A 26,600-nucleotide genomic window follows, 5' to 3' on the forward strand; every position below is an offset into this window, starting at 1 on the left:
TACTCTGTAAGCCTACCTCCTCAAAAAGAATAAGAGACGTTGCATTCTTCCTGCTGGGCTCCTCAGCCCCAGACTCTTTGACATTTGAGTTAGCGGTGTTTGTTGACTTAGTCGGAACGGTTTGTTTCTGTTCGAAGGAACTTTTGATTCCTGCGTGAATAAAACATTAACATTCTACATCAAATCAAATTTTAATAGAACACTGGATATTTCCACAGAATAAGCTCAAACTGAAATCTGCCATCAAAACTGAAACACAGTATCAAGACTCATATGTAGGACTTTCAGCGCAGCTGAAGTCTGTTAAACAGCAATAGGAACTCATGAAGTATGATCATATTTTTATGTTATCAGGGTCTTTGTCAATGTAATGTCTTACCTTTATTATTTTCCAGAAGTGCTCCTATTTCTTCATTATTTTTTGGCTTGGAAGACACTTTAAAATAATTTGCCAAAGTCTTAGGTGGAGGTGCCCGCTTTGGTCCACTGCTTTGTGGTGATGATGGAGGAAGTTTTCTTGGCGATGTAACAACTTTTCTGGGGGAACTTAATTTTTCTGCCAAAAATAAATTGCACTTAAAGACAAGTATTCTAAAAATTTCTACTCTTACCAGTTAAAAATCAAAGATATAAAAATTCTTTTCCATTCTTACAGTCTGTACACTCAAATATTACCATATTATTAGTTAAACTACCAGCAGAGAAGGTAAAACCAGTCATTTGGAAAAGATACTCTTTTCCAGAGAAACATACATTCTTGAAGCAAATAACATTCATAATCCCTCTGCTCACTTTGTCTACGTCTGCTTGAGGTCAGAAGAGTCTGGAGGTGAAGTGATAATGGTACAAACTGAGCACATTACAGACCTTCTTGTCCAACTTCAACTTTAGCCCACAGTAACTGATACTGCAAGCAAACGAAATGTTTTTCTAGATATGCTATGAAAGAGGGATACAAACTTAAAAAACAAATGGCTGGTGTCTATGCTTCAGAAGCCCAACCACAGCCTGGCATTTATTCCAAGGTATGTCCTTTTCTCCTAAATACCTGATTTAGTCTTTACAGGTCCTAATTACCATCATATGGCCACAGAGCAGAGCAGGATCTTCCTGACATACCAGCATACATGCACAATTCAATGACTGTATCCTCTTTTTTTTGTACCCTCATCTCCATGTGTCTTATCATATCCTTGCATATGCATCATAGGTGTTGGAAAAACCCAGTGAAAATTTTGAGCTTGAAAAAACTATCTTAGACATCACTAGCATAAAAACAGGGCATTCTAACACAAGGAAAGAGGCGTAATCTCAAAAAAATATTTTAAAACATCACTAAGAGTGGGATAACCAGTCGTTATGTATCTCTTGCTATGATACCACAGGAAGTACACACCCCGTCAATGCGCGTATGCTAGCACCGAAATGGAGAGAAATCTAATCAAGTCCACAGATCTAACTGCCAATTTACAAGAAATACAGGGAAGAGGAATGTGTTAACTAATACCATGAAGACATAATCAGTCAAATCCAGAATGTGGGAAATTTTATGACACATGACTAATGTTCCTGAACAAATAAATGACACGAAAACAGAGGCTGAGGGAACTATTAAAGAGATCAAAAGAAACTTCAGAAATATGAATTAAATATAAGATGTGGACCTTGTTTGCATCCTGATTTGAACAAACCATTTGAAACAACAGAAAACTGAAATTAGACTATGTATTAGGTCAAATTAAGGTATATAGTTAATTTTGCTAGGTTTGATAATGCTTTTTAAAAAGCTTTTATCCATTAGAGATACATATTGTACATATATGGGTAAAATTATATGATGATCTTGAGATTTGTTTTAAAACGTAAAGTCTACGAAAAATAAAAAAGGCATGCGTATGTGTAGGAAAAGGTAAAAAATGAATGGCAAAATGCTAATAATTAAATTTCTTAATTTTAATTTTTTAAAAGGTTATGACTTAAGGAAAAAAATTACTTACTTGGTGACTTGCCTATGTTGTAGTTATTAAAAATACAAGGTTTTTGTGAGTTTACACCTTGCTTGTCTACTTGATGGGACTGAGTAGCTTCCTTCAGCTGAGACAGAATTTGTCTGCCACTGCGTTGAGAAGAGGCATTCACTTCAAATATCTAACAGAAGAATGTATGAAAAAAAAGGCAGAATGCTTTATGTTTCATTTTTTCCCCCAAGGATAATTATCATATTAACATTTGTCCACCGTAGTCGTCACTGACCTTGAACCCAAGCTCCTGAGCACAGGCATATACTGCAGCAGTTTTCCCCACTCCTGTTGGACCTGTTATAAGAACAGTATTGCAAAGGCAATTCTCTTCTTCATCATCTGAACTGCCCTTAAAATCTGTGCTATCCAAGGCATCTGAAAAATTATTCAAAAACACACATAAAGTAATTGCTTAGGTAGCAATCCTATCTCACCAAACTCAATGACCAAATCCCACAAACTTCTTGCCAATAAATGCTGGAAACAAAAACTAGAAGACCAAATGTAAAATGCCAAATAAGCAGCTTTATAAAAATTTTTAGCTGATCTAACTCTAAAAATGTTCAGTGAAATGGAAAAAAAATGACTCAAAATACCTTCCTGTTTCTCATCTCTTTTTCCTTTCAAATTTTGTCTTTCTTCCAACTCAGCTCTTCTTTTCCAGTCTTTCAACCAACTACCATAAGAAAATGTATGTTAATAAAAATAATTCACAGAATATAAGTATCTCTTAGATTGTATGTTGAAATGATTGTTGGGGAAAGTGATGGTATATAGTCAGTTTGTAAGAACTCCATAGTGCTTCCGAATCAACTACAGAGTTAAATAATTTTACATAGGCATGAATATTTTAAAATGAAGTACCTTTGTCTAAATACACAAGAGTCTATGTGCAAGGATATTCACTGCAACATTATTTATAATAGCCCCCAGAAGGAAAAACCTAGAAGTACATCAGTAGAGGGAAAGATACCTTATGGCATGCTTACATAAGAAGCCAGTACAGAGAAACTATGAAGAACTGAGGTAGTCTGTATGATGACATGAAAGATGTCTAATACACAATGCTAAGTGTGAGTAGAAAGATGAAGTTCTAGGCTGGAGCTAGACTGCCTGAGTTTAAGCTCCACCACTTTCCACCTGTGTGACCTTGGACAAATAACTCATCCTTTCTTGACCTCATTCCTCATCTATGAGATGAAGACAACAATATTTACCCTCATAGGATAAGGATTAAATGAGCTAAGAATGATCAAGTACTTAGAAGAGTGCCAATCTCAGAGTGTTTATTACTATGGGTCCCAACTCCTTATATGAAATCCTTTGGGCCAAGTGAGTATTAGAATTCAGTATTTTTCAGACATTAGAAAGGCAATTTGGTACACATACCACGTGTAACATAATACCCCTAGTGGGTCTGTGGCAGTACGTCCATAATGACTTAATTCTCGTTAAAAAAATATGAACTCTTACTAAGTGGGATTGATAAAGACTATAATAAACTTTACGTATATAATAATAAACTTACGCTTTCCAGAACTTTTTAGAGGTGGGACTTGTAGACAAAGGATTATGACCTGAATTAGTAGTAATATGACCCTATTTGTTAGGAAGAAAGGAACTAATTTAGGCATAAAAATTTTTCTGGAAGGTTTTACAAGAAACCTTTAATAGTCATTTACCTCTAGGGAGTAGAAACAGGAGAAGAGAGGCACATTTACTTTCACTTTAAATTCTTATTTTTTTCCCTTAAGATTTTACCATGTGATGTATTACTTTATAATTATAATTTCTAGATTTTAGTACAAATAAAATAAATGAAATAGTAAAACTAGATTTATAAGCTACTTTATAAATTTTACCAACCTATGTAACTTTTTTATAGCTAGCTCATTGCCTATGAGTTCACTGGAGTTCTGAGGTTGATACTTTTCTGTCCAAAGCATGTCTTCAGTTCCAGAATCTAAAGCAAAAAACACGTATTAAAGTATTTTGTCCCTAGACATAAACGTATATTCTTAGACATTCACATTATTATTTCACATAAAAATGATTATTTGTACAAATATTTATATTTACAAATTGCTAGAAAGGCATTTCAAAACCCTTCCCCCTTAAAAGCTAACCACCATTAAGGTCTCATGACAATAAGATTTCAAAGTACACATTAAAAATTTTAGTAGCCACTCAAGAAATACAAAATATGAAAAATAAGTTCCACCATAAAAAAAAATTTAAAGAACAAATGCAGCATAATTTTTGTGGAGCCTCTTTTAACCCCTAAAAGGATACATTAAAACATCCTACTAAGTCAGCCTGAGTGAATGAAGAGATATGACACACTCCCAATGGAGAAGACTGAATGTTGGGAAGATGCCAGATCAATCTATCTACTAATGCAAAATCAAAACCCCAATGGAATTTGTAGGGTAAGGGAATCTATAGTTCATTTAGTGTGGTCAATGCAGGAAAATAGTTTAAAAAATGATAGGAGATTTGCTGTACAAATACCAAAACATATTCTAAAGGTATATAAATGGGTGAAACAGTCAACTCAATAGAATACTTTGGAAAAGATAGATAACCAAATGGGAATATGTCAGAAATATGTGAAACAGGTATAAAATAATAGGTATGGTGTGATTCTAGGGTTTTAAAAAACACATGTATTTAGGGCAGCACAGAAAAGCCAAAGACCAAACACCACTCTGTTCCATGTGGTCACAGAAGACTCTCATCAGCGAGGCTATCACTTTTTATTTTACATTGCTTGAATGTTGCAATGAGCAAACCTCGAAAGAGAGAGGGGGAAAACGAGAGGGAAAAAAAACAGAAAAAAAAAAAAGACAGAAAAGGCTCTAAGACCAGAAGGAGAAAAGCCAATTTACCCAGAACAGAAGATCCTTCCGACGCAGACTCTCTGTCATCATTTATTATCAGAATATCAGAATCTTCTACTGCTTCTGCTTCCACTTTACACCTTGTACTCAAAGCAGTCTGTTTCTTTCTGGATGTTTTAGAAAATAAACCTTTGGAAGAATCTAGCTTTAACCCATTGGAGTTGTTTCTTTTGTCAAGGTCTTCTGGTTTCCCACTCATCTTTGTTGGACTTTCGGAATGCTCATTTGGCTTCTTTCTTTTGGATTTATGATTTTCCGTTCCCACTCGTTTCCTTTTAGTTTCTTTTTGACTGACACTGGGCTCTAGTTGTGGACATTCTATTTGGAAAATTATAGAAATGCATGTGCTTACTAATGAACAAAAAAAACAAACTTTAATGCCCAATAATCTTAATATCTCTTCAAAATATCTAATAGTTTTATTATTGTAAATGAAAAGGCAAGGATCAAATATGGCATACTGAAAGCAAGCTGGATATCTTGTTATTTGGACTTCCTTTTTGTACAGGCTATGTAAACTTCTTCATCTAAGGCTTTCCTTAGTAAATTATTAATATTTGAACATAATTAAAGCTGCCTTTGGGTTGGCAACTCTGGTAGCTGGCAGGTGCTAACACTGCATGGCACTAGATGCTTTTCTTCAGTTGAACAATTCTGTCAACCACAAGAAATTCTCTCCATGGTGACCACTTCCAAGAATCAATGACTAAGCTTAGTGGTTTCAAAATTGAAATGTTAATGGAAATGATAATAATGATCACTAACCTTGTTTATGATGACACTCAGAAAGTCCGTGGTGCTCAGTTCGTTTTTTTAGAAGCAAAGGGAAGTATTTCCTCAAAGAACATTCAGGATTTGACCACACAATTTCCTCCAGCAAAAGATTCCTTACTTCTTCAGTCAAATCTTTCCTTCTCCCCATAAACTGCAATAAAGAATAAAATGCTCAATTAGACACATATTGTGTATTAATAATAATCACAATACTGCCAACTACTTTTTATCTATAGTAAGTCTATGCCAATGCAGGATTAGCTTCAGTCACTAAACACCACTTTGATGGCAAAGCTGCATTTGCATAGCTTTAGAAAGACTTAGTTCATATTTTTATTGTTCTTTCTTTTCAAATACTTGTATTCTACACATTTATTTGGCTATAATGCTGACTTACAAAGTATCTAAATGTACTATATAAACTAACATTCTTTTGAAACTGGCTATCGTTAATTCTTGAAATGTTTTTAAAGCACTAGGAGTATTTAAAGAGGTATGTACTTCAATTAGGATTTACTTTTTGAAATTGTATTATTCAAGGAAAAAATGAAGTTTAGGCTACAACAGATATCCAACTTTTTTTTCCTCTGAAAGATGTGAAGGAAACATCCTACAATGGATGACCTCTCTAATACTTACCACAACAGCAGAATTATTATTTTTCAGATTTGAGTCTAATGTAGAAAATTCACCAAGCGCCATAACACATTTTGAGAGATCTACCACTTTAGTATTAAGTTCTTTAAGTTTAGTTAAGAGAGGACAAGTGGGTGGTTTCAAATGCCACAGGTGGCACCCTAAAGAAAAAGAGAAAAATTATGTTAATCACCTTCATTCTCATACTTATCTATTTCTCAAACGCCAAGTATATAAATGTAAACAGACTTGACAACAATTACATAGTTAACACAAAAGTACCAAAATTCAAATGAGTACACAGGGAACAAATCCTCGCCTCCAACAAATGCAACTAATAAAAAACTACGTGGTCCTGCCTCCCAATTGTTAAAAATAAGTAAATATTAACAAATTTTCTTTTCTTTTAAATCAACCTTACTACTCAGGGTAAAAATTTCAGGGCCAGTTAACCTGGTTTAAAGTTGAAACTCTGATGTCAGACATGGATTCAAATCCAGACTGCCACTCACTAGCTAGGTAAGTGGGCATGATCCTAAACCTCAGTTTCGTCATCTGTAATGTGGGGTGACAATTATAACACTCAACCTTCTAGCGCTGTTATGGGGATTAAACTAAAAATGCATGTGAAGTGCTCAGAAGAATGCCAGACTATAGTGGATGTTCAATAATTCTTAAGGCTCTAAAAAGAAGTTCTCTGTGCTTGCCTCATCTGCTCATCTACAAATCAATATGCTAAGTTCTACAGTAGCAGTCCTGTGAAAATGTGTTTATCAAAATTATAACTAATTTCTATAGTTGAACACACTACTAGAAACTGCTATTAAAAATGCACTAGTAAAAGTAACAAGAAAGGCTTCATCAATGGAATGGCCAGTAGGAGAACTGGGAAAAAAGGAAAAGTAGAATATTATGAGAAAGACTGACTGGGAAGTTCCCCACACAAAACAGAGGCTAAACAAAACTCCAAAAGTATCAAGGTCAGAAACATAAAAGGGAAAAAAGAAGAACAGAACACAGTGAACATTTCAGGAGTAGAGGGAGGGCCCTAAACCAAACCACAAAGGCCGTTGAGAAGAATATGTTTATATGCTGGCAAAAGAATAATTCTACCTAGGAACAACAACAAAGCAAAGATGTAAGGCTTTGTACATTACTAATAAAAAACTATTTAAGTGAAGTAAGACTGCGGCTGCCATGGCATTGAATCCAAAGAGAATTAGATTACGATCAAGCTAACACCACCCTACAAGAGGTCTGTGCACGGCCATGTGGGAAGAGAGCAGACCAGAGCAATGAAGCCCTGCTCTTTGTTACCTATTCCAGAAGACACTTCTACGGTACTAAACAGCAAAAGCTGCGCTGGAAAGGAGGCACACAGATTTCCCTTGAACATTCAGCAGTAGGCTGGACAAAGTCCGGGCTGGTGCTCCTCCGAGAGATTCTTACAGATGGTCTGCTTATACACCGCTATGACTTCAGAAGGGAATTCCCTTCCTTTAGAACACACTGCCTCTCTGGACACAACATTCCCCGAAGGTCAGCGCTCACATTCGCACACGTGCCTGCCCTCCCCTCGTATCAGGCAAGGGCCCTCCCTGGTATCAGGGGTAAGATGCCTTGGCTTTCTTGCCCGACCCCTTTCCTCAGTCCAAGGCTGAAGAAGAGAGGATGAAACACAACTTTAAATTCTCACTAAAATCACCATAAGAATTATATTTAAACCTGTGTCTCACCTTAAGCCAACTTACACAGCTTCATATTACTACTAACATTTTAAAATATTTAATAGTAGAAAACTCACCATCATCTCTTTGCTGCACATGAACGACTCTCTGGAAACCGGCACTCACCGCATTATACACGTCTAATGCAGCAGCTTTCTTGGCGATCTGTCGTTTCAACAAATCTGGCAAGCCACTCATGAGAAAGTCACGCTTTGCTTTAAACTGCACATCACAATCCTGAGACTTCTCAGATGCATCTTGACTTTTAAGAAAATGACATGAATATACAAGAGCTAAGGTTATAAACATTAAGAAAATAAATTATCTATAAAATAAATACTTCTTAATTTTACTTGAAAAAATTTAATCAGCTACCTGATATGTTAGCTGGTCAAATTCTTTTCCTGCTTATCATAAAAATGAAAATCTATCAATGTTAAAAAATTAAATAAAAAATAAGTATACGAAGAGAAAAATGACTTGAAGGACATCTACCAAAATGTTAAGAGGCTATGTTTGATTGGTAGGTGAGTTTTTTCCTGTCTTTTTTCTTTTTTTTTTTTTTTCAAGAAAAAAACATACGTTTATATTATAAGCAGAAAACAAAATTGGTGCCATATTTCTCAAAGTTAATACAAGAACTTCTAAGGTAATATTGTTTCCAATATAATAGCAGGAACATTAGGGCCCTTAGTGCTGTGTCTCGGTTTTACCTGGCCTACCTTGCTAACTATAAGAAGGTTAACTTCAGTGGGAGGGTGGTGCAAGGGCAGAGGAGGGTGGGAGTATGGCGTGGTGGAGGGGACAGAGGGTGTGGTGCTGGTGTATACCCGCTTCCTAGCCTGCCATACATGGAGTGAGAACTGTAGTAACAGTTTGACAGATCCTTATGCTAAATATGCACCCACCTAACGACAGAGCAATTCCACTCCTAAGAATTTACGTGAGAGAAATGAGAACACTTGTCCATACGTGTGTATAAGAATGTTCACAGCAGCCTTATGAATAACAGCCAAATACTGGAAACAACCCACATGGCCATCAGTGAAAGAACACACAAACAGCTTGTGATGTATTCATATAAGGAATAGCACTCAGCAATGAAAAGAAGAGCCTATGGATACTGTAGCATTTGACAGAAACAAGCCAGAGGCAAAGTGTACCTCCTGGACCAGTGGTGAAGGATTCTGGGAAGCTGAGATGCTAGCAACCAAACAAAAAATGAGGCAATAATGCACTCCAGAGAAAACAAACTGGTACAGGGAAGGAAACGTAATCACAGTTTTCCACTGTTCAGTTCAGCTGTGATTAGCCATGTCCACAGTCATAAGATGTAAACACTGAATGCTGATCCAGGCAAAATCAGAATATAATCGTCCTCAGAGGATGGGCAGAGGGTCCTGTGTGGTTGGAGGGGGTAGGGCCAAGAGAAGGAGAGAAGATTCAATCCTTATTTTGCACAGTGTAAAGTCAGTAAATAATCCCAAAACTGAAAAATCAAAAAGAAAAAAGTGACCTCCTGTATGATTTCAGTTCTATGAAACTCTAGAAAAGGCAAATTAATCCAGGTCAACAGCAGATCAGAGGTTGCATGGCACTGGGAGTGGAAGGCAGAGGTTAACTGTGAAGAGGCACTAGGGAATTTCTGAGTGATGAAATGTTCTCTATCTTTATTGTGGCGGTGATCACACAGGTGTATTTGTTAAACCTCAAAGTGTTTACTTAATATGGATGCAAATGATTGTGTGTATATTATCTGAATAAAGCTGATTTTTTAAAAATTGTGTTTTGTGTACTGAGCAAAAGCAGTTAGACACAAAAGAATATATAAAGTTTATGTGAATTTCTGAAACAGACAAGACTAACCCACGGCAACAGAAATGAGACTATTTGATGGTAACAGAATAGTGGTAATCTTTTATTGTGGTGGTGGTGGTGGTGGGGTAACAGAAAAAAAGTACTTAACTGTTCAGGAGTAAAAGAAAGATGTTATATCTTGATACAGTGTACTGATCAAAACTGTATGCTTAAGATTTGTGTATTTAACACTAAGTAATTATTCCTCAATAAAACTGAAACAGGAAAAAAATAAAATAAAAATAAAAACCTGAACTCATGTCCCTAAACCTGGTCTTCTCCCATGTGCCATCCACTTGCACAGACCAGAACTTAAATGTCATCCTTTTACCTTCCTCTCTCCCATCCCCATCCCCCATGTCTAATTAATTAATCATCAAGGGTTCTTAAACTTATCTCCTAAAATCTTTTCATGCATCATCTCCAACACCCGAGTCTACACCTCCATCATCTCACACCAAGACTCTTGTATCCACTCTAATTCCTCCTACATTGCATTCTTTACACAAGAGCCAAGTTAATCCAGCAGTAAGATTAAACTTTCAAAATCCAAATTTTATGTCCATACTCATGTTTAAAACTCTCTGATTGCTTCTTATGGCTCTTAGCATAATGACAAGATTCTTCCATATGGCCTAAAGTCCTACCTACATGGGCAGGCAGCCACCTCTCCAGCTTAATCTCACATTCTTCTCACTCCTGCTCTCCGTGCTCAGGCCACACCGGAATTCTCCCAACCTTCTGTATTCACCATGCTCCTTCCAGCCACAGGGACTCTGCAGACTGTCCCCTCTGCTGGAACACCACTAGCCAACTAATGAACTCCTGCTCACCCTTCAATTCAGGTGTCATTTCCTCAGCAAATCTTTCTTGACCAGACCAAATCTACCTAATCTAATAGACCTTTGTACCTCTCCTTTTTAGCACAACTGCAATTTTTCATTGGTTAGCCCAGTTAATGTTTAATCATAAATTATCTTCCTCTAGAGTGTAAGCCTCATGAAGACAGGGAATATGTCTTATTTCCCATAATATTACTAGTACCAAAAACCGTGCCTGGCACGTAGCAGGTATTTAAATATTTACTGAGTAAGTTCGTAAGTCAGCTTCCTGGTATTTCTTGTTTGCCTGTTTATTTTTTCACTATTTTGTCTAGAGATGGCCACAAAATGTCTACAGAAGACCAAGATCTTCAAATTGCAGTTGTAGCATTGTCAATATTGTCATCTTTTAAAATGGGACTTATTAAAGCTTCAAATGATAATTTACATGCCTTTTCATCAAAGTAAATGAATAAAAACAACATACATTCCATAAAATATTTTGGCAACTTAAAAATTTGTATCAGACCGACCTGCTTTCATCAAAACCAAGGCCTGGATCAGCTGTTTTTGGAGCCCTTCTAGTAAGAAATAAAGGAGCAACTTTCATTTGTCCTTAAAAAAATAAAAACTTAGGTTAGCATCAAGGTTTATCATCTCCACTTACCTCCAGCTACTTTCAAAACTCTTAAAAATTTTTTTCCACCAAAAAATTTTCTATACAATAAGCTCATCTCTCCACCTGGCAGTATCAGTATCAGAATCTCCCAGGAAGCTTTTTTTTTTTTTAAACTACAGATTCCCACAACCCACCTCTGGAGATTCTTAGTAAGTCTAGGAAAGGACCTAAAGATTTAAAGATTTATCCAGATGATTTTGATCTTCAGTCAGTTTGGGAACTACGAAGCGAACAGGCTAAACAGAAAGAAATGCAATAACTACAAAGGGTAGCTGAGTGCTACCCTCTGTAAAACCCTTCACTACATTATAACTTTACTCATTAAAATAGAAATTTTTAATTAAAAGGTTATATTTTATAAGATAAGAGATTAAATTAAAATGAGACCTTTCAGAACAATGTAACCCCCACCAAAACGTTCTAATGTTCATCATCAATGTTACCAAATCTGATTACCAGGGACGTTTTTAGGAGTCTTAAGTTTTTTTCCTAGCACATCATTCAGACACTGAAGTTTCTTCTGATTTTTCTCAGGATGCTTTAAAGAGGTAGAACCTGAATCTATTATCATTACGGAGTCCTAAGACAGAATAAGAAAAAAAATTCTTAGTGATATACAATTAATACCATTAAAATTTCAAAAGGATTACAGTGCTAGAAGCCATAGACAAGGTAATTACATTAGCAACGCCATATAACTCCCTGTCAGAAACTAACTGATACCAAAAAAACCATGATATGAATGGCAGTAGTCTTGTGTATCATACAAGGTCACCTGATCAAAGAGTAGACTCATTATGATCACAGATTTTCTTTTTTTCAAATAAGCAACTAATAGACGACACTCCAGATAAAAGAATCAATACAAGTTATAAAAATTCTATACATCCTGGAAATGTTAGATAAAGTCTGACAAGTTTTCCTGTGGCCAGCATACCTCTATGGAGCACCTACTATGTGTTAGGCAATACAGCAGCTACTGAGAACACACAGCCAAATGAAACTCAAGAGTTGGTGTCAAGGTTACACCAGGGTTTGGGGACAGAGAAGGGGCTAGTCCATGGTAGTTAGTTTAACTAGGTATAATACAGTATGGTAAGAGTAATATTGACAAAAAAAAAAGGAAGTAAATTAAAGCACCCATAGGGAAGGAAACTATCTGTCTTGAAGGCTTTCAACAGGAGATAGTGAATTGTTCACAGCATTATTCATAGCCAAAAAGTGGCAACAACCCAAATATCCATCAACTGATGAACAGCTAAATGAAAAGTGGGATTTCCACATAATAGGATACTATTTGGCAATAAGAAGAAATGAAATACTTATGCTACAATATGGATGAATCTTTAAAACATTATGCTAAGTGAGAGAAGCCAGACACAAAGGACCACATATTGTATGATACCATTTATATTAAATGTCCAGAATAGGCAACTCTATAGAGACAGAAAATAGATTAGTGGTTGGCTAGGGTTGGGGGTGGGGAGATTGGGAACTGACAGCTAAGGGGAGGAGGGTTTTTTTGGGGTTAATAAAATATTCTAAAGTTAATTGTAGTGATGAATGCACTACTCTGTGAATATACTAAAAGTGACTGATCTGCACACTTCAAATGGCAAATTATATTTCTATAATAAAGCTGTTTTAAAAAAAGAGGGAGGGTATAGCTCAGTTGTACAATGTGTGCTTGCCATGCACGAGGTCCTTGGTTTAATCCCCAGTACCTCCATTAAAAATAAGTAAACCTAATTACCACTCCCCCCAAAAATAAAGTAAAATAAAACAGAAGAGGAGATGGAGGCATTTAGCAGGATCTTAAAAATCTGAGTAGGAATTCCTCAGGTAGAAGAGAGTACCTAAGATACATTTCAAGCTGAGACTACAAACTGAAAAAAGGAAAAACTGCACCCGTTAGGGAGAGATGAATAATTTAGTATGAAAGAGCAAAAAGTGTATATCTGAGGAAGGGGACTGAGGAAAGGGAAAAGCTAGTTCAGCCTATGAAGAATCTTGAAGGACTAGATAAGGATTCAGACTGTATTCTGTACGCAGAAGAGAGCGAAACACTTTTATAAGAGAACGGAAAATGGTATTCCACCACATCAAGGCCATCGCACAATTCTACCTTATAACTTAACAGTGGTTTCCTTCTTCTGTTGCAAACAGCGGAACAGGACAGATTTTAAACCAATAAATATTTGGAATACTTACTTGTGTTGCTGACCTTTCAGGAAGTGTCTGATGTCTGGACGAACGCCTCAAAGGTGTCACTGTCTCCTCAGCAGCTTTTGACCTACTAATGTGTAATGCTTTTGCTTTTTCAATGAGTTGTTTTGCTTTTGATACATTTTTGGAAGCACTGCTTACCTAAACACAAATGTGAAATAATAATTGAGGTCACTGGCAAACATTTTATATTTAATAGAAAAAAACAGAAAAGGCAAAACTTTGGAGAAAAGTAAAAAAAAAATCAGTGGTTGACAGAAGTTAAGAAGAAAGGAAGGGACGAATAGGCGGAGCACAGAGAATTTTTAGGGCAGTGAAACTACTCTGTCTGGTACTATAATGGGGATGCATGTCATTATACACGTGTCTAAACCCATAGACTGTACAACACCAAGAGTGAACCTTAATTTAAACTATGGACTCGGGATGATAATGAAGTCAATGTCAAGTTCATCAACTGTAACAAGGGTAGCATTCTGGTATTGATAACAGGGGAGGCTATGCATGTGTGTGGGCAGAGGGTATATGGGAAATCTGTATCTTCTGCTCAAGTTTTGCTATGAACCTAAAACTGCCCTAAAAAATGAAGCCCATTAAATACACAAATAGAAATACATAATCACAAATCACATTAAGTGAAAGACAAAAAAAAAGGTCATTCAAATCTTACCAAGGAAATTAAATTAAAATGTGTCTAGTTATACTTGATTTGCCTTTATTTCTTACTTGAAATCTATCCAGATAAATATAATTTATCTGAAAAACACCCAGAAAGATATGTGTATTAGATGTCTATATAGATTAAAATTGTTGGTTATTTCCCCACCATCTTCATGGTATTTCTTCTTTGATTTTAGTCACTTTCAGGCTGAATCCTTTGGAGAGAGGTTGAAAAGGCATTAGGTATGGAGAACAGCACTAGAAAAGAGTAAGGTCCAGCCTTCAGATCTGGCTCTGCCATTGATGTACTAAGTGATCTTGTGCATTTAAATATTATCTTCTAGATAATGTGTTTTCCACATTCTGAGTTCTACCAGTTTTTACTTTTGGATTTGAAACGTACAGCAAGCAAGCTGTAAAACAGTTTATATTTTAAAAATAACATTTATCTATTTAAGCATAGGAAAAATTCTGGACAGATGAACATGTAACTATTAAAAGTGGGCTGCCCCTAGAGGGTAGGAGAGAGAAGAGGGAAAAAAGTTTTCTCTTTTAATTTTATACACTACTGTTTTTTAAACAAATGTTTGCTGGTTTTTTTTTTTTTAACTTTAACTTTTAAAAAAAAAAAAGCATTAAAAAGAAGAGGCATGTAAGGTTAGGAATGTTAAGATTTGCTTCTATAGTAGTGGAGTGATAGATTTGTTGTTGCTCTGCTAGCAAAATTTTTGACAGGCTGATGGGCCTTATGATAAGTTAGTATTCAAAATAAGCCACCTACATTTAAATGAACAATAGAATCACTGAAACAGTTATACACAGAAATACGTTTTAGTGAATGTGTAAAAAGAATACACATTTTGGTAAGTAGAAATCTGTTTTTTTTATAATAGTTATTTTTCCAATAAAGTTTTTAAAAGTTCATATTTACAAAAAAACAGAAAACAGAAAAATGAAGAGAATGAAGATCAACCATAATCCTAACACCTCAAAAAACAGTCATTCCCAGCAGCCTCCTTTCTGACCTGGCTGTCTGTCCTCCCAGCTCTTATGTGGTTTCTCCTGACTGCATCAGGCACTTTGGTCCCAACAGCTCTACTTTATTCCTGTTTATCAGCCCTGCCCTGCTCCCCTTTGCCACCCAGCTGAAATTCCACTGTATATCACTCTTCAAAATGTTTTGACCTCCTGTGACACCACTGTCCTTCAAAACAGGGTTAAATATTTACTTTATGAGATTAATGCTATGAGTACTACTCATAGTACCTGCAATGTAACAAGCAATAAAAACAAAAAACAAAAAACAAACAGCTGTTCAATAAAAACAAAAGAGAAACCAACTTTCTGTGGCAGTGGCTTTCACCCAAGGGTTACACCAGAATCACCTTGGTGACTTCTGCAAAACATACATACTTGTACCTACTCACCCTGGAGAGAGTCCAGTTCTCTCATGGAGGGGATAAGAAGCTTATTTTGCAAAAGCAGCTAACGTATTCTTAAATACCTTACCTCTCCCTTTAGGATAGTGGTTTTCAACTGGGGGTGATTTTTTTCCTCTAGAGGATATTTGGCAACATCTGGAGATGTTTTTGGTTGTCATAACAAGGGGAGTTGGAGTGCTACTGGCATCTCATGAGGGCAGGGTTACTGCCAAACATCCTATAATTCACAAGACAGTCCCACATCAAAGAATTATCCAGCCCACAATGTCAACAGTACCAGGACAGAGACCCCGCTTTTTAGCCTCTAATCTATAGAAATAAACCAAAAAGTCAATCATGCTTATTTCCATAAGCAGTCTTAAGAAAAATGATTGGAATGTAACTCTCGCTAAGAAAATTTCTTCTAAGTAAACTATACTATCTTTATTAATTTTTCATCTCACAATAAGATATGTTGATTTCTTAATAATATGAAAAATAATACAGGGTTGTAGTTAACATAACCAGTCTATGAAATACGTGTATCTTGTTTTGGTGTATGACTTCCAATAGTAGAAGCTGTTGTTCCTGGAAATACATTATCACTTATAGGACTCTGTAATATTTCAATTACCTTTCTAGTTTGAGACATAAAATCCTCTTCAGCTGCTTCAGATTTCTTAGATCTTTTCTTAGATTTTTTCTTAGATTTCTTGGGAGTACTAATTCTGGTGAATTTCATTCTGAAAAAAAAAAAAGATATTCAGACACATTTTCACGATTATAATGTGTAAGAATTTCAATTAAATATAGAAAAGAACCAAGTAGGGCTCCAGTTTCTGGACAGTTCTGAAACAGTAAACAAAAACTAAAACACACCCCCATTAGTTTCAAGCCACTAATTCAAAAGTAAGCCAAATGTTAAACTCTTAGAAAATATAGTTTCCTTTTATAAATCATAAGCTTTACAGAAAATTAGCCCGTAGGATCACTCTTACATTAGCAAGAACCACCCTGCAAGTATATACCTCATAGTAGATGGCTCAGAAATGAAGTTCTACAATTTATTTTTTCTCTTTGTTAAATGCACAGAAATCATATTTGGAGAATGTTTCTCCAGGAATTAGCAACTGCGATAAAGAGTTTAAAACTCATCTAAAATACATATAGAGTACTTCTGAAACCATGCCTGACTTTAAATCAAATATGGAAATTAAGCAGCATGTTTGAAACTCTGTTTTCTTTTTCTTATAAATCAGTTGTGTTCTAGGGAAAAATAATACTCTCCAACGCTTGAAGTATTTTCCTTCCCGTCTAGTAATATACACAGAATACTCAGAATTTCAGAACAAAACAGAAGTTTACCTAATAGGGCTCTCTGAATCAGAGGATACTGTTATCAGTTCTGCTGTATATAAGCTACGCTTTTCAGATAAGTTGGCTGCTTTTGGAGTGGAAGCTTTTACTGGACTATCGTCTTGTGCATCTTCATAATCAGTACCTCTAATGATTATTGTAGTCGGTGTGCTGCTACTTCTTACAGATCTTCTGGTTGATCTGGGTGTGGAAACATTTACCAAGCTGTCTTCAGTTCCACCTTTAGAGTGTAAAACTTTATCCTTGACTGGTATGCTGGTTTTCCTTGGAGCCTTAGTGTTATACAGAGAGGAAATCTTTATAGGGCCATCATTTGCTGCATCTTCACAAATGAGGCTTTTATGGGTACGTAATGTGCTATTTTTGAAAACTGCTGTTTTCTTTTGTCTTAAACTCATTCTAAGCCTGTTTTGATTTTGTTTCTCTTTAAAGGAAAAAATTGTTTCTTTCTTTCGATTATTTCCCTTTTTATTTTCACCTGGAGTAGCACCAGATTCTAAACTTTTTTTATTCTTTTTCTTCAGCTTTTTACTTTTCTCCTTAGGAAAACTTCCTTTATCAGTGTGTGACTGTAGATTGTCATTATTTGAAACCATATGAATATTAGGACTTTGCATGACTTTTTTAGAATTATTGTCTCTTCCTTCCTCACTTGAAGGTTTTTCATTGAGCTCTTTCTGCTTATCAGAAGACTTTTTGACTCCATTTTTAAGTGCATCTGATACTGGCTGCCTAAATGCTTTCATAAACTGTTGTCTTTCTTCTGGAGTGCATTTTGGTTTCACAGCTTCAGAACTTCCAGCCTCCAACACTGCCAATTCAAGTTCTGCCTCATGTATAACAACGTTAGATTTTCTTTTCTGAATCGTCTGTTCATTCTCAGGATCAGACAGACTACTTTCCATTTCCACCTGCTTTTGTTTCAGGAAAATTGAGGGTATTTTCCCTGTCTTTTTGGGAGGAACAGGGTGAACTTGTGCAAGAACGGTGACTGTCTTAAAGCGAGCCTGCTGGGAAATTTCATAGGTTTCTGGGTCACTCATACAACCACTTTTGCCTGTATCTTCAGCAGTTTCAGAAGAAATACAAATTGACATTGTAGAGTCTGGTATCTGTTCCACTTTATTTTCCTTGTGACTTTTTAAAAATTCCTCATACGAGACAGTTACTGTACTATCGTTTAACTGGGCTGTTTCAGTTATATTATCCCTTGATTCTGCATCATTCGCAGGACTTCCGACTTCATTAGTTACGCCAGGTATTACCTGTTCACTACCTTGACCATCTCTTTTAAGGAGATTTAGTTCCTCTGCCAAGGGTAAACTTTCAGATAGATCTATTATATCTCTGTACTTCCTTTTCCTCAATTTTCTGCAATCATTTTTTGTGGGCTCCCGTTTAGGATTTACTTTCTTAGAACTTTTTTTGGAGGTCATAGTGCTTGATTGTTTTTTGATACCTTGAATACTTTCTGCAAGCATCTCTACATGTTTCTTGTAGAGTAAAGCAGAACTACTTTCCACAAAATTGTCATTTAAACTAAAGTCTTCTTTGCTATCATCACTATTAATTTCAATTGGAGATTCATTTTCAGTTTTAATGGTACTTAGTTGATGAAATAAATTAACTCTCTTCCCTCTCTTCTTACACTCTGTCTTTGAGAACATTTCCAAAGGTGTTTTACAGTCTTTGCCACTGTCAGCAGGCAATGGTGTGGATGACCTTATCTTGCTCTTTTTTGCTGTCTGAGTCTTCTCATTTGTGGATGAAGTCTTTTTAAAATAATCCAGAATATTACTGGATTTTGGTGGAGAGAAAACCCTGTCTCCAGTCTTCCCCACTGGTGATAAATATTTTTTAATTGTTTTGCAAGAATTTCTGTCATCATCTTTCCTTCGCTTCTTGCATGCCTATCAGTTTAAAAGAAAAAAAAAAGCACTTATTTCAAGCAAAATACTACAAAACATACATTTTAAACATGGACCTATTATTTTATGTAATAGAATGAGAAAAGACTCCCTTAGTTGATAAACATATTATGAAGAAAAAAATGCTTTTAAGTTAAACCTACATCCAAATCTCAATGTCATATCAAGCTATACAATTATAATTTGTGCACTTTACCATATATATATTATACTTCAATGAAAAGTTTCAAGACCACTACACTTGTGTACAAATGTGGTAATTACTGCTGGCTTCTGTTTACTCTGTGATCTTTGATTAGCACCATCACCGCACAGAATTTATAATGAACACGTTACATACAAACATGTAAAGTCTGATGCATGGTAGGAACTCTGTAAATGTTATTTCCATTTCCTTTATACTTTTTGAGTTAAAAATAAACAAATTACTCTATTTCCAAGAAACAGGTACATAGTGAACAAGTCTAGGATCCCAAAATTTACTAATAAGTAAAAATTATGATGGACACTTACTACAAATAAAACTAATAAGACTTTCCAGTGTTTTAATTTGCTATTAAAACTGTTGCTGCCTGCCTCCTACACTATTTTTTTTCCCGACGGAAGGTCTTACATATTTAATACTGAGCCAAAGCACTCATGCAGAAACACTAACAAAAAGAGAAAAATCATTTTCCCAATTAAACACACCCAGCCATTCAGATAGCAGTGATGCTTTCAGAGTGACATGGTAAGACGTAAGTGACCCTAACACAATGTAAATATGTGTGCCATCTCACGTGGGGGGCTCCTTAGAGACCCAGCTTGGTTCTTCTCCAACGTCTTCTCTTGGAGCTATACCTGATTTTATTACCAATTTTCATTCGAATCCATTGGGGAATGGGATGATTCTGCATTTGTTTCTTGGCCAACAATCGCTTGATCCTGAAAGTCTTGTGAGAAGATGTGGCGAGGGGCAAACCCAACCTCACACAGGATGGCGGAGAAGAGAAGAGAGCTACACTGTTTATTACCCTTAAAAAAAAGCTCCACCAGTCTTTTCTTTAATTCTAACTGCCCTCAGTTCATTTGTTAGAATAAACTTGCCAGAATAACAGGGAAACTTTTAAAAAGGTAAGTAATAAAGGAATTATACTTCCGGAAAATTAAAATATATTGTAAAGCTACCATGATTAAAAGCATAGCACTGATGCATGAGCAAGCAGGCGACTTAATAGAATGGATGAGAAGATCAGAAAAAGACAAGCATATATTTAAGAATTTGGTGTATGATAATAGTACCATTCAAGTTATCAGGCAAAGAATTAGTTAATAAATAGTACTGGGACAAATTTTTAACCATCTAGATAAACAGGAGGCAAAAAATTACAGACAGATTAAATTTTACATCTTAAAATGAAATGGTAAATGTATTAAAGAAAATGCTAATGAGTTGTTATTATTATCCTGAGCTGTATCAGAGACGCTAGACCATAGGCCCTGGAGTCAGATCTAAGTTCAAGTGCTAGTTCTGACACGTACCAGTGTGGGACCTTAAGCAAATTACTTTCAATTTTCTAATTAACTTTTTCTAACTTACTTTAAATGACTTCTTAACCTTCTGTCATCTGTAGAATATAGATAATAACATCTCATCACAAGGCTGATATTAAGTTAAATAATGTGTATAAGCCCCCTATTCTTACAATACTAAACAGTAAGTATCATTACTATGAAATAGGCTCTCTAAGCAGGGCATCAAAAGCAGAAACTTAAAAAAAGGTTGAAAAACTGACCAGGATTTGGGGAGGAAGGAGCAGGAATGGAGAAAGAAAGAAAGAAAGAAAGAAAGAAAGGAAGAAAGAAAGGAAGGAAGGAAGGAAGGAAGGAAGGAAGGAAGGAAGGAAGGAAGAAAGGAAGAAAGGAAGAAAGGAAGAAAGAAAGAAAGAAAGAAAGAAAGAAAGAAAAGAAAAACTGACCAAACAAAAACCCAAAACTGTGTAATTCTAGTATCAAAAGTCCTTCCTCACAACTGATCCAAGCTGAAAAACTGCCTTGACTCAACAAACAAGTATCAGTATAACAACTATTAGTAAGCAGAAAAAAACACTCAATTCTAAATAAGTGAACATACATCTTGGCTCACTTCAAGGATATCTGTATGCATACTTCAGTTAGAATGCTGGATTGAGATGAAAAGGTGTAAAAATATAGCAGCTGTCTACTGTAAGATGCTACTCCATTAATTCATGGCATTAGAATCTCTTTATAACGACTGCTTAGTGCATTTCACTGAAACTTGAACACACGAGAATAACAGCATGCCAGGTTGCGACTTCTAACTGCAGTATCTTAAGCTCTAGAACAATAAGAAACTGATTTTTAAATCAAGCACTTTGATTCCTGTAGTGACAATCTAATTGGTATTCCTAGAACAGGTGGATAGGTGACTAGAAAAACTTAAAGATTTTTTTCATCGCTAAAGTTCTAATAGTTCCTTATCATGAACTCAGACTTGACCCTGGGATCCTCCAGGACATTTCAAAAGCCCAAAACATCAAGTTTCACCAACATTTCAGGATCTGGGAGCTGGTCCTAAACGAGGCATCTTAATGTCCCCGCAAACATCTCACAATCCCAATGTTTGTAGGGACCTATCATGACTGTAAGATACGACGCGCTCTAGCCACTGTTCCACATAACGTCACGACTGTGGAGCCTCGCCCCTCCTTTCCCCTCATAGATCCTAAATCAGACTCACCTTCCACCCACCCCCTACATACGGAGATACTCAGACTCACCTCAATCTCGTAGTCCTTCACCGGAGGGGGAGCCGTTGCCGCCGCCATGGCCAGGACCCCCACCATGCTCCCTGCTTCCCAGAATCCCGAACCCTAGGATCTTGCGCGGCCCGGCCCGGCCTGTCTGGAGGCCATGGAGGCGGCCGGCTACAGCAGGAGCGAGGAGCTGGGCCGTGGGGTCCGCCTCGGACTCCCTCGCGCCCACTGCCCCGAGTGGTCGCAGAGGCTGGGCCCAGCTCAGCCGAGTCGAACGCGGGAAGAGGCGGTGAAAAAGCGCGGGCAGCGAGGACTCGGGGATGCGGCCGGTGATCGCAGGGCGCCCCGGAAGCGGGCGCTCCAGTTCTGAGCAGTCGGAACTGGGGCGCAGGCCGGGAAAGCAGGCCGAACGCAGACCCGACCCGGCGCTTTCAGAGGGAGTTCTTGTCAATTGGGTTTTCGCGCCGTCCTGAGCGCAGGGGGCGGGGCTTAGGTCGCTTCCGGAAGCTGTCGGACGGTGAGCCGGTAAGGCCAAAATACTTCTTTGGAGAACCTACAGAAGGCGGGACTGTTTTACCGTGGAATTAAAAATTGGCGGGGATTTGGGAAATTCAGATTTCTCACACCCAGTTTCACGGATGAGGTTATGATTTGACTAAAGTCTGTTGGTGGCAGAATTAAAACCCTAGATTTTTGACGCCGCAGACTAGCCATATTTGAAAGTGGCAATTTCAAAAATACAGAAAAGGGAGTAACAGTTGATTACATTCCTCCCACACAGAATGAAAAGTTATTTTGGCAAGCGTCCTACCTCGAGATACGCCCATTCCGGGTACGAAATTTCAACTTGTTACCCTTAATTGAGCTAAGGAGGCATTTCTTCCCGTGGATTTCGTCCTCGCGAGCAGCTAAGAGCCTCAGCTGGTTGGCGTGTGTTGCAGTCGTCGCTGGGTACCAGTTACCAGTTCGCCGGTTTGTAGTGATGATAATCTCGTATATGATTTGCGTTGTTTCCATATTTATTTAGCTTTACTTTTTCTTTTTTACATTAAACTTGCGATACGTAGAGTGTGCTTATTTTGAGTGCATAGTTGTAACTACACGGTATGTGAGAGCTGAAACAGGACAGGTAAGAGGACCTGTCAAATAGCAACGGGAAGCCACCTCGTTAGGTCGGGTAATGCAAACTGATTTTAACTGTTGACCTAATTGTGTCTACCTTTATGGTATTGGCTATTGTCTGGATAACATACAGGGTAAAAATTCTTCCAGTGAAATTAGTGGTAATTATTTTTTCCTTGAAAATTTCAGCCGTGGATAAGATTTTTCAGGAAGGGAGACTACACTACCTTCAGTCTTCTACGTATACACTATTTTGCAGTTTTGGTTTTGTTTTCTTATAACTCACGTAGTGTAATAACGCGCTCAAGGAGAAGGACATGGAAGAGGAGGAGGAGCAAGAGCAAGGAGAGGGAAGAGAGGAGGAGAAATAAATTAGAAAATCACAGGAAAAAAGAAGAGTCTCCTTGACTTCCACTTCCAAACTCGGTTTCTTCCTCTTCTCCTCAACGGTAGCCAATATTGCACCCTTTTTTGTATGTACTTTTACATACCTACTTGGATCCACAGAAAAATCTTTACTTTTGTTTTTCTTTTCTTTACATAAAAGGTAACAATCTTAATATCACTCAGCAATTTCCTTTTTTCATTGATCAGTGTTTTCAAGAGCTATCCATGATACGTGTAGATCTGATTCATTCTCTTTCATTAATGAGCATTCCACCAAATTATACACAACATTTTATTTATCCATTTCCTTAGTAATGGACATTTAAGTTGTCTCCAATTTTCTGTTATTTAAACATGAACATTCTTGTCTCCTTGAACACATGTAATGCTTCTCTAGAATACACACTTACAGAATTGCTGGGAGGAATTGCTGGGTTATAGGGTTTGTCTCTCACGCTTTTTATTTTTCTAAAGAACTAAGCGTTTAAAATACAATGGGTTGTTAAGCATTTGCGCTGAGTTTAATTTTAGATACGTAGTCAGTATTTTACCCAACTTTTATTTAGGAACTTAAGGCACTTGTCAGTTCTAAATTAAATGAGCTTTCACATTTGTATAGCAATTTAGCATGTACGGTGTGCCTGGGTTGTTTTGGATTATCTTCCCCATCTGGATAACCCCTACACTTAAAAATTATTATTAACTTTTTTAGTTATCCAAGTAATACCTGTATTTGGATAAAAATGTCAAAGAGCATTACAAAACTTATTATCAAAAATCAGCTGATTTCTATTTCATACCCCAGTTCTGTTCCCAGAGGCAACCACTTGCAAAATTCTTCTAGCACTATCTTCTTATCTTTAAATACTTTAATATCTTTATACATCTATTTCTTGATCTAATAATTTTCAACAGTATTCATTAATGTCCTGTTATGGTGGTTAAGGATTTAACTCTCTCGTAACATCACCCTCCACACTTCCTATCCTCCCACCTTCCCAATATAGTTATATTATAAAGATTTATGCACTTGTATACAAATGTTCATAGTGTGACTGAGCAGTACACTATGGGGCCTTCCCAGAACAGACCTCCCACCCCCATGTCCTCTGCCTGCCTCTTGTCTTTTGAAAAACTTTAGTCTCCTAGGCTTCCCCAAATTCCAAAGAGTACCGTTAATCAGGAAAGTGAGAAAGTGCAGAAAAAACGGAAAACCATCAAGCAAGACAAAATAATAATAGTTTAGCCATTAAACAAAGTCAAGGACTTCCTCCTCAAAAGCTAGAGATAATACTCTGAGCCATATCTGTTGAGCTGTTTTGCAGATGTTAAAACCACCACCAGGTAGAAGAAGTTAACTGTATTCTGCCCAATAGCACAGAGACCCCAGACGGGTTTTAACCAGAAAGTTGATGGTTTTGACTCGTGATTACCTCACCACCAACCAATCAAAAGCTGGCCACGCACCCCTACAACCCTGTCCCTCACCCTGCCTTTAAAAATCTCCCTGAAAGCCTTCTGGGAGATCAGGTCTTTAAAGCACTAACTACCTGGACTCCTTGCTTGGTGCCCTGCAAGAAAACACTGCACTTTCCTTCACCACAATCTGGTGTCAGTAGATTGGCTTTGCTGCATGTGGGCAAAGGGACCCAAGTTTTAAAAAGGATACATCTAGGGCTTCCTAGCCTGAGTTTCTCAGGAGTCTTCAGGGAGAATTCGCTCAATTCTAAATGTTTCGCCCTCTACAGTTAAGGATGTAAATTCCTTCAACTGACTTGAGCAATTACTACTCCTCCAACCACATTCATTCCTCTCTCCTTGGGTGGGGGAGCAGGTAAATTAGGTTTACTTATTTAACCGGAGTTACTGGGGATTGAACCCAGGATCTTGTGCATGCTAAGCACATACTCTACCATTGAGCTACCATAGCCTCCCTCCCCACCCACTTCCCATCTTCCAAAAATTTGTGGAACTCTCTAGTGCTCTTTTATGTTCTCTACTGTTCCACTTGTCCCTAGTTCATTTTTAAATCCCTTATTTGTTGTTTTGATGGAGTTTGGGATGGGAAAAGAGAGAAGCACCTGTGGCCCAGCCAAGAAAATCCTTAAGACTCAGCTCTGGATTCACCTTGTCCATGAAACTTTCCCTGACACTTTTTTCCTTCCACTTAGCCTTCAACTGGATGAGGTGCCAGTGAGTGCCTTGCACTCAGTGTATTACATGTAAATTCCTGCTTATCTGTGTGTGATCTCCCCACTGGACTATGAAAGCAAGTCCTAAGTCTCATTCCTGGTTTGATTCCCAGCACCTAGCAGAGAGCCAGACATATACTTTGTACTCTTTAAACATTTTGTAAATAAATGTGTGTTTTTACCTGGCCATATTATTCAGCCTTTATGTAAGCCCTGGGAGAAAGACATTTTACATTATCGTCACTTTATAGAAATGTAGTTCAGACATATTTCCGAAGTCACAATGTTTAGCCAAGTCTCCTAATTTTCAAGTGTAGTGCTTTTTTGGCAATAACACCTTGTAGTCAGCACATGGAGAAAAAGTGGAAAGTTGTCATTTTCTCCCCAATAATTTATCTCTTTTCTTGATAAGCATCACTGTTGTTATTCTGGTATACACACTTCTCCCACTTGGCCAATGTATTTGGGGAACGCTCATTTCACCCCTGGCTCTGCATCCCTGGAGAGTAATCTGCATAATCCCACCTCCTGGCCACAGTTATTGGTACAGGGATGAGCATGTGACCTGTTCTAGGCCAACTGGGACTTGCAATATTGGAGGTCTTCTGGTTGCTTCTAGGAGATAAGCATGTTGGTACTACTGAGATGGGTCCAGGAAGGAGTCCTTCCATGCTTTGCAGAAGGTGTACAAGATGAAACAGCCTTAAAATAAGGTAATGGTACAAATGGCAAAAGGATTAGGAAGTCTCATCTTTGAAACAAACTAACCCTAAAGCCTTTTCAATTATGTTAGCCAATGAATCACCTTTGCTGGTAAAGGCAGTTTGAGTTTTCTGTAACTGGTAACTGAAGCTATCCTAAAGGACACAAGATGAAAGAAGGCATAGAGAGGAAAACTAGGGAGACTCAAGGTGTAATAGGCCTATGCAAAAGATCTAAATAAACACGAAAGATACACTTAGGAACATTCTGAATAAGTCAGTCAGGGTGACATTAACTTTCAGTCATATGGTAAATAAATACTAGGGACAAACTGTAGTACATGATAAATATAATTAACACTGTTGTATGTTAGGGATGAAAGTTAAGAGAGTAAATCCTGCAGGTTCTCATCAC

General features: G+C 37.1%; 2 protein-coding genes across 3 annotated transcripts in view; both read right to left on the bottom strand.

Annotated features, from left to right (window-relative positions):
- The window catches only part of ATAD5 (ATPase family AAA domain containing 5), a 35,641-nt gene extending 13,405 nt beyond the window's left edge, over positions 1-22,236 (bottom strand). Inside the window, exons 1-16 of one of the 2 annotated variants that reach the window (XM_031685292.2) lie at positions 21,808-22,236; positions 17,088-19,009; positions 16,357-16,465; positions 13,627-13,782; positions 11,872-11,995; positions 11,270-11,351; positions 8,136-8,320; positions 6,335-6,492; positions 5,687-5,846; positions 4,910-5,239; positions 3,888-3,984; positions 2,618-2,697; positions 2,254-2,396; positions 1,998-2,148; positions 380-556; positions 17-150 (exon numbers count right to left, since the gene is read on the bottom strand). In XM_031685292.2, the coding sequence (XP_031541152.2) occupies positions 17-150; positions 380-556; positions 1,998-2,148; positions 2,254-2,396; positions 2,618-2,697; positions 3,888-3,984; positions 4,910-5,239; positions 5,687-5,846; positions 6,335-6,492; positions 8,136-8,320; positions 11,270-11,351; positions 11,872-11,995; positions 13,627-13,782; positions 16,357-16,465; positions 17,088-19,009; positions 21,808-21,873 (4,074 nt within the window). In that variant the 5' untranslated portion in view covers positions 21,874-22,236. The remainder of the gene's footprint in view (positions 1-16; positions 151-379; positions 557-1,997; positions 2,149-2,253; positions 2,397-2,617; positions 2,698-3,887; positions 3,985-4,909; positions 5,240-5,686; positions 5,847-6,334; positions 6,493-8,135; positions 8,321-11,269; positions 11,352-11,871; positions 11,996-13,626; positions 13,783-16,356; positions 16,466-17,087; positions 19,010-21,807) is intronic. The other variant, XM_072938952.1, reaches the window with a different exon arrangement.
- LOC102543157 (large ribosomal subunit protein eL39-like) lies at positions 19,819-20,197 on the bottom strand. The gene is made up of 2 exons (XM_072940106.1): positions 20,163-20,197; positions 19,819-19,993 (listed from the first exon to the last, which is right to left on the bottom strand). Exons 1-2 carry the CDS (start codon positions 20,195-20,197, stop codon positions 19,819-19,821), a joined length of 210 nt encoding a protein of 69 aa, XP_072796207.1.
- Positions 22,237-26,600: the final 4,364 nt, after the last annotated feature.

The sequence above is a fragment of the Vicugna pacos genome, chromosome 16, assembly GCF_048564905.1.
Source record: "Vicugna pacos chromosome 16, VicPac4, whole genome shotgun sequence".
NCBI classification, from domain to species: Eukaryota; Metazoa; Chordata; class Mammalia; order Artiodactyla; family Camelidae; genus Vicugna; species Vicugna pacos.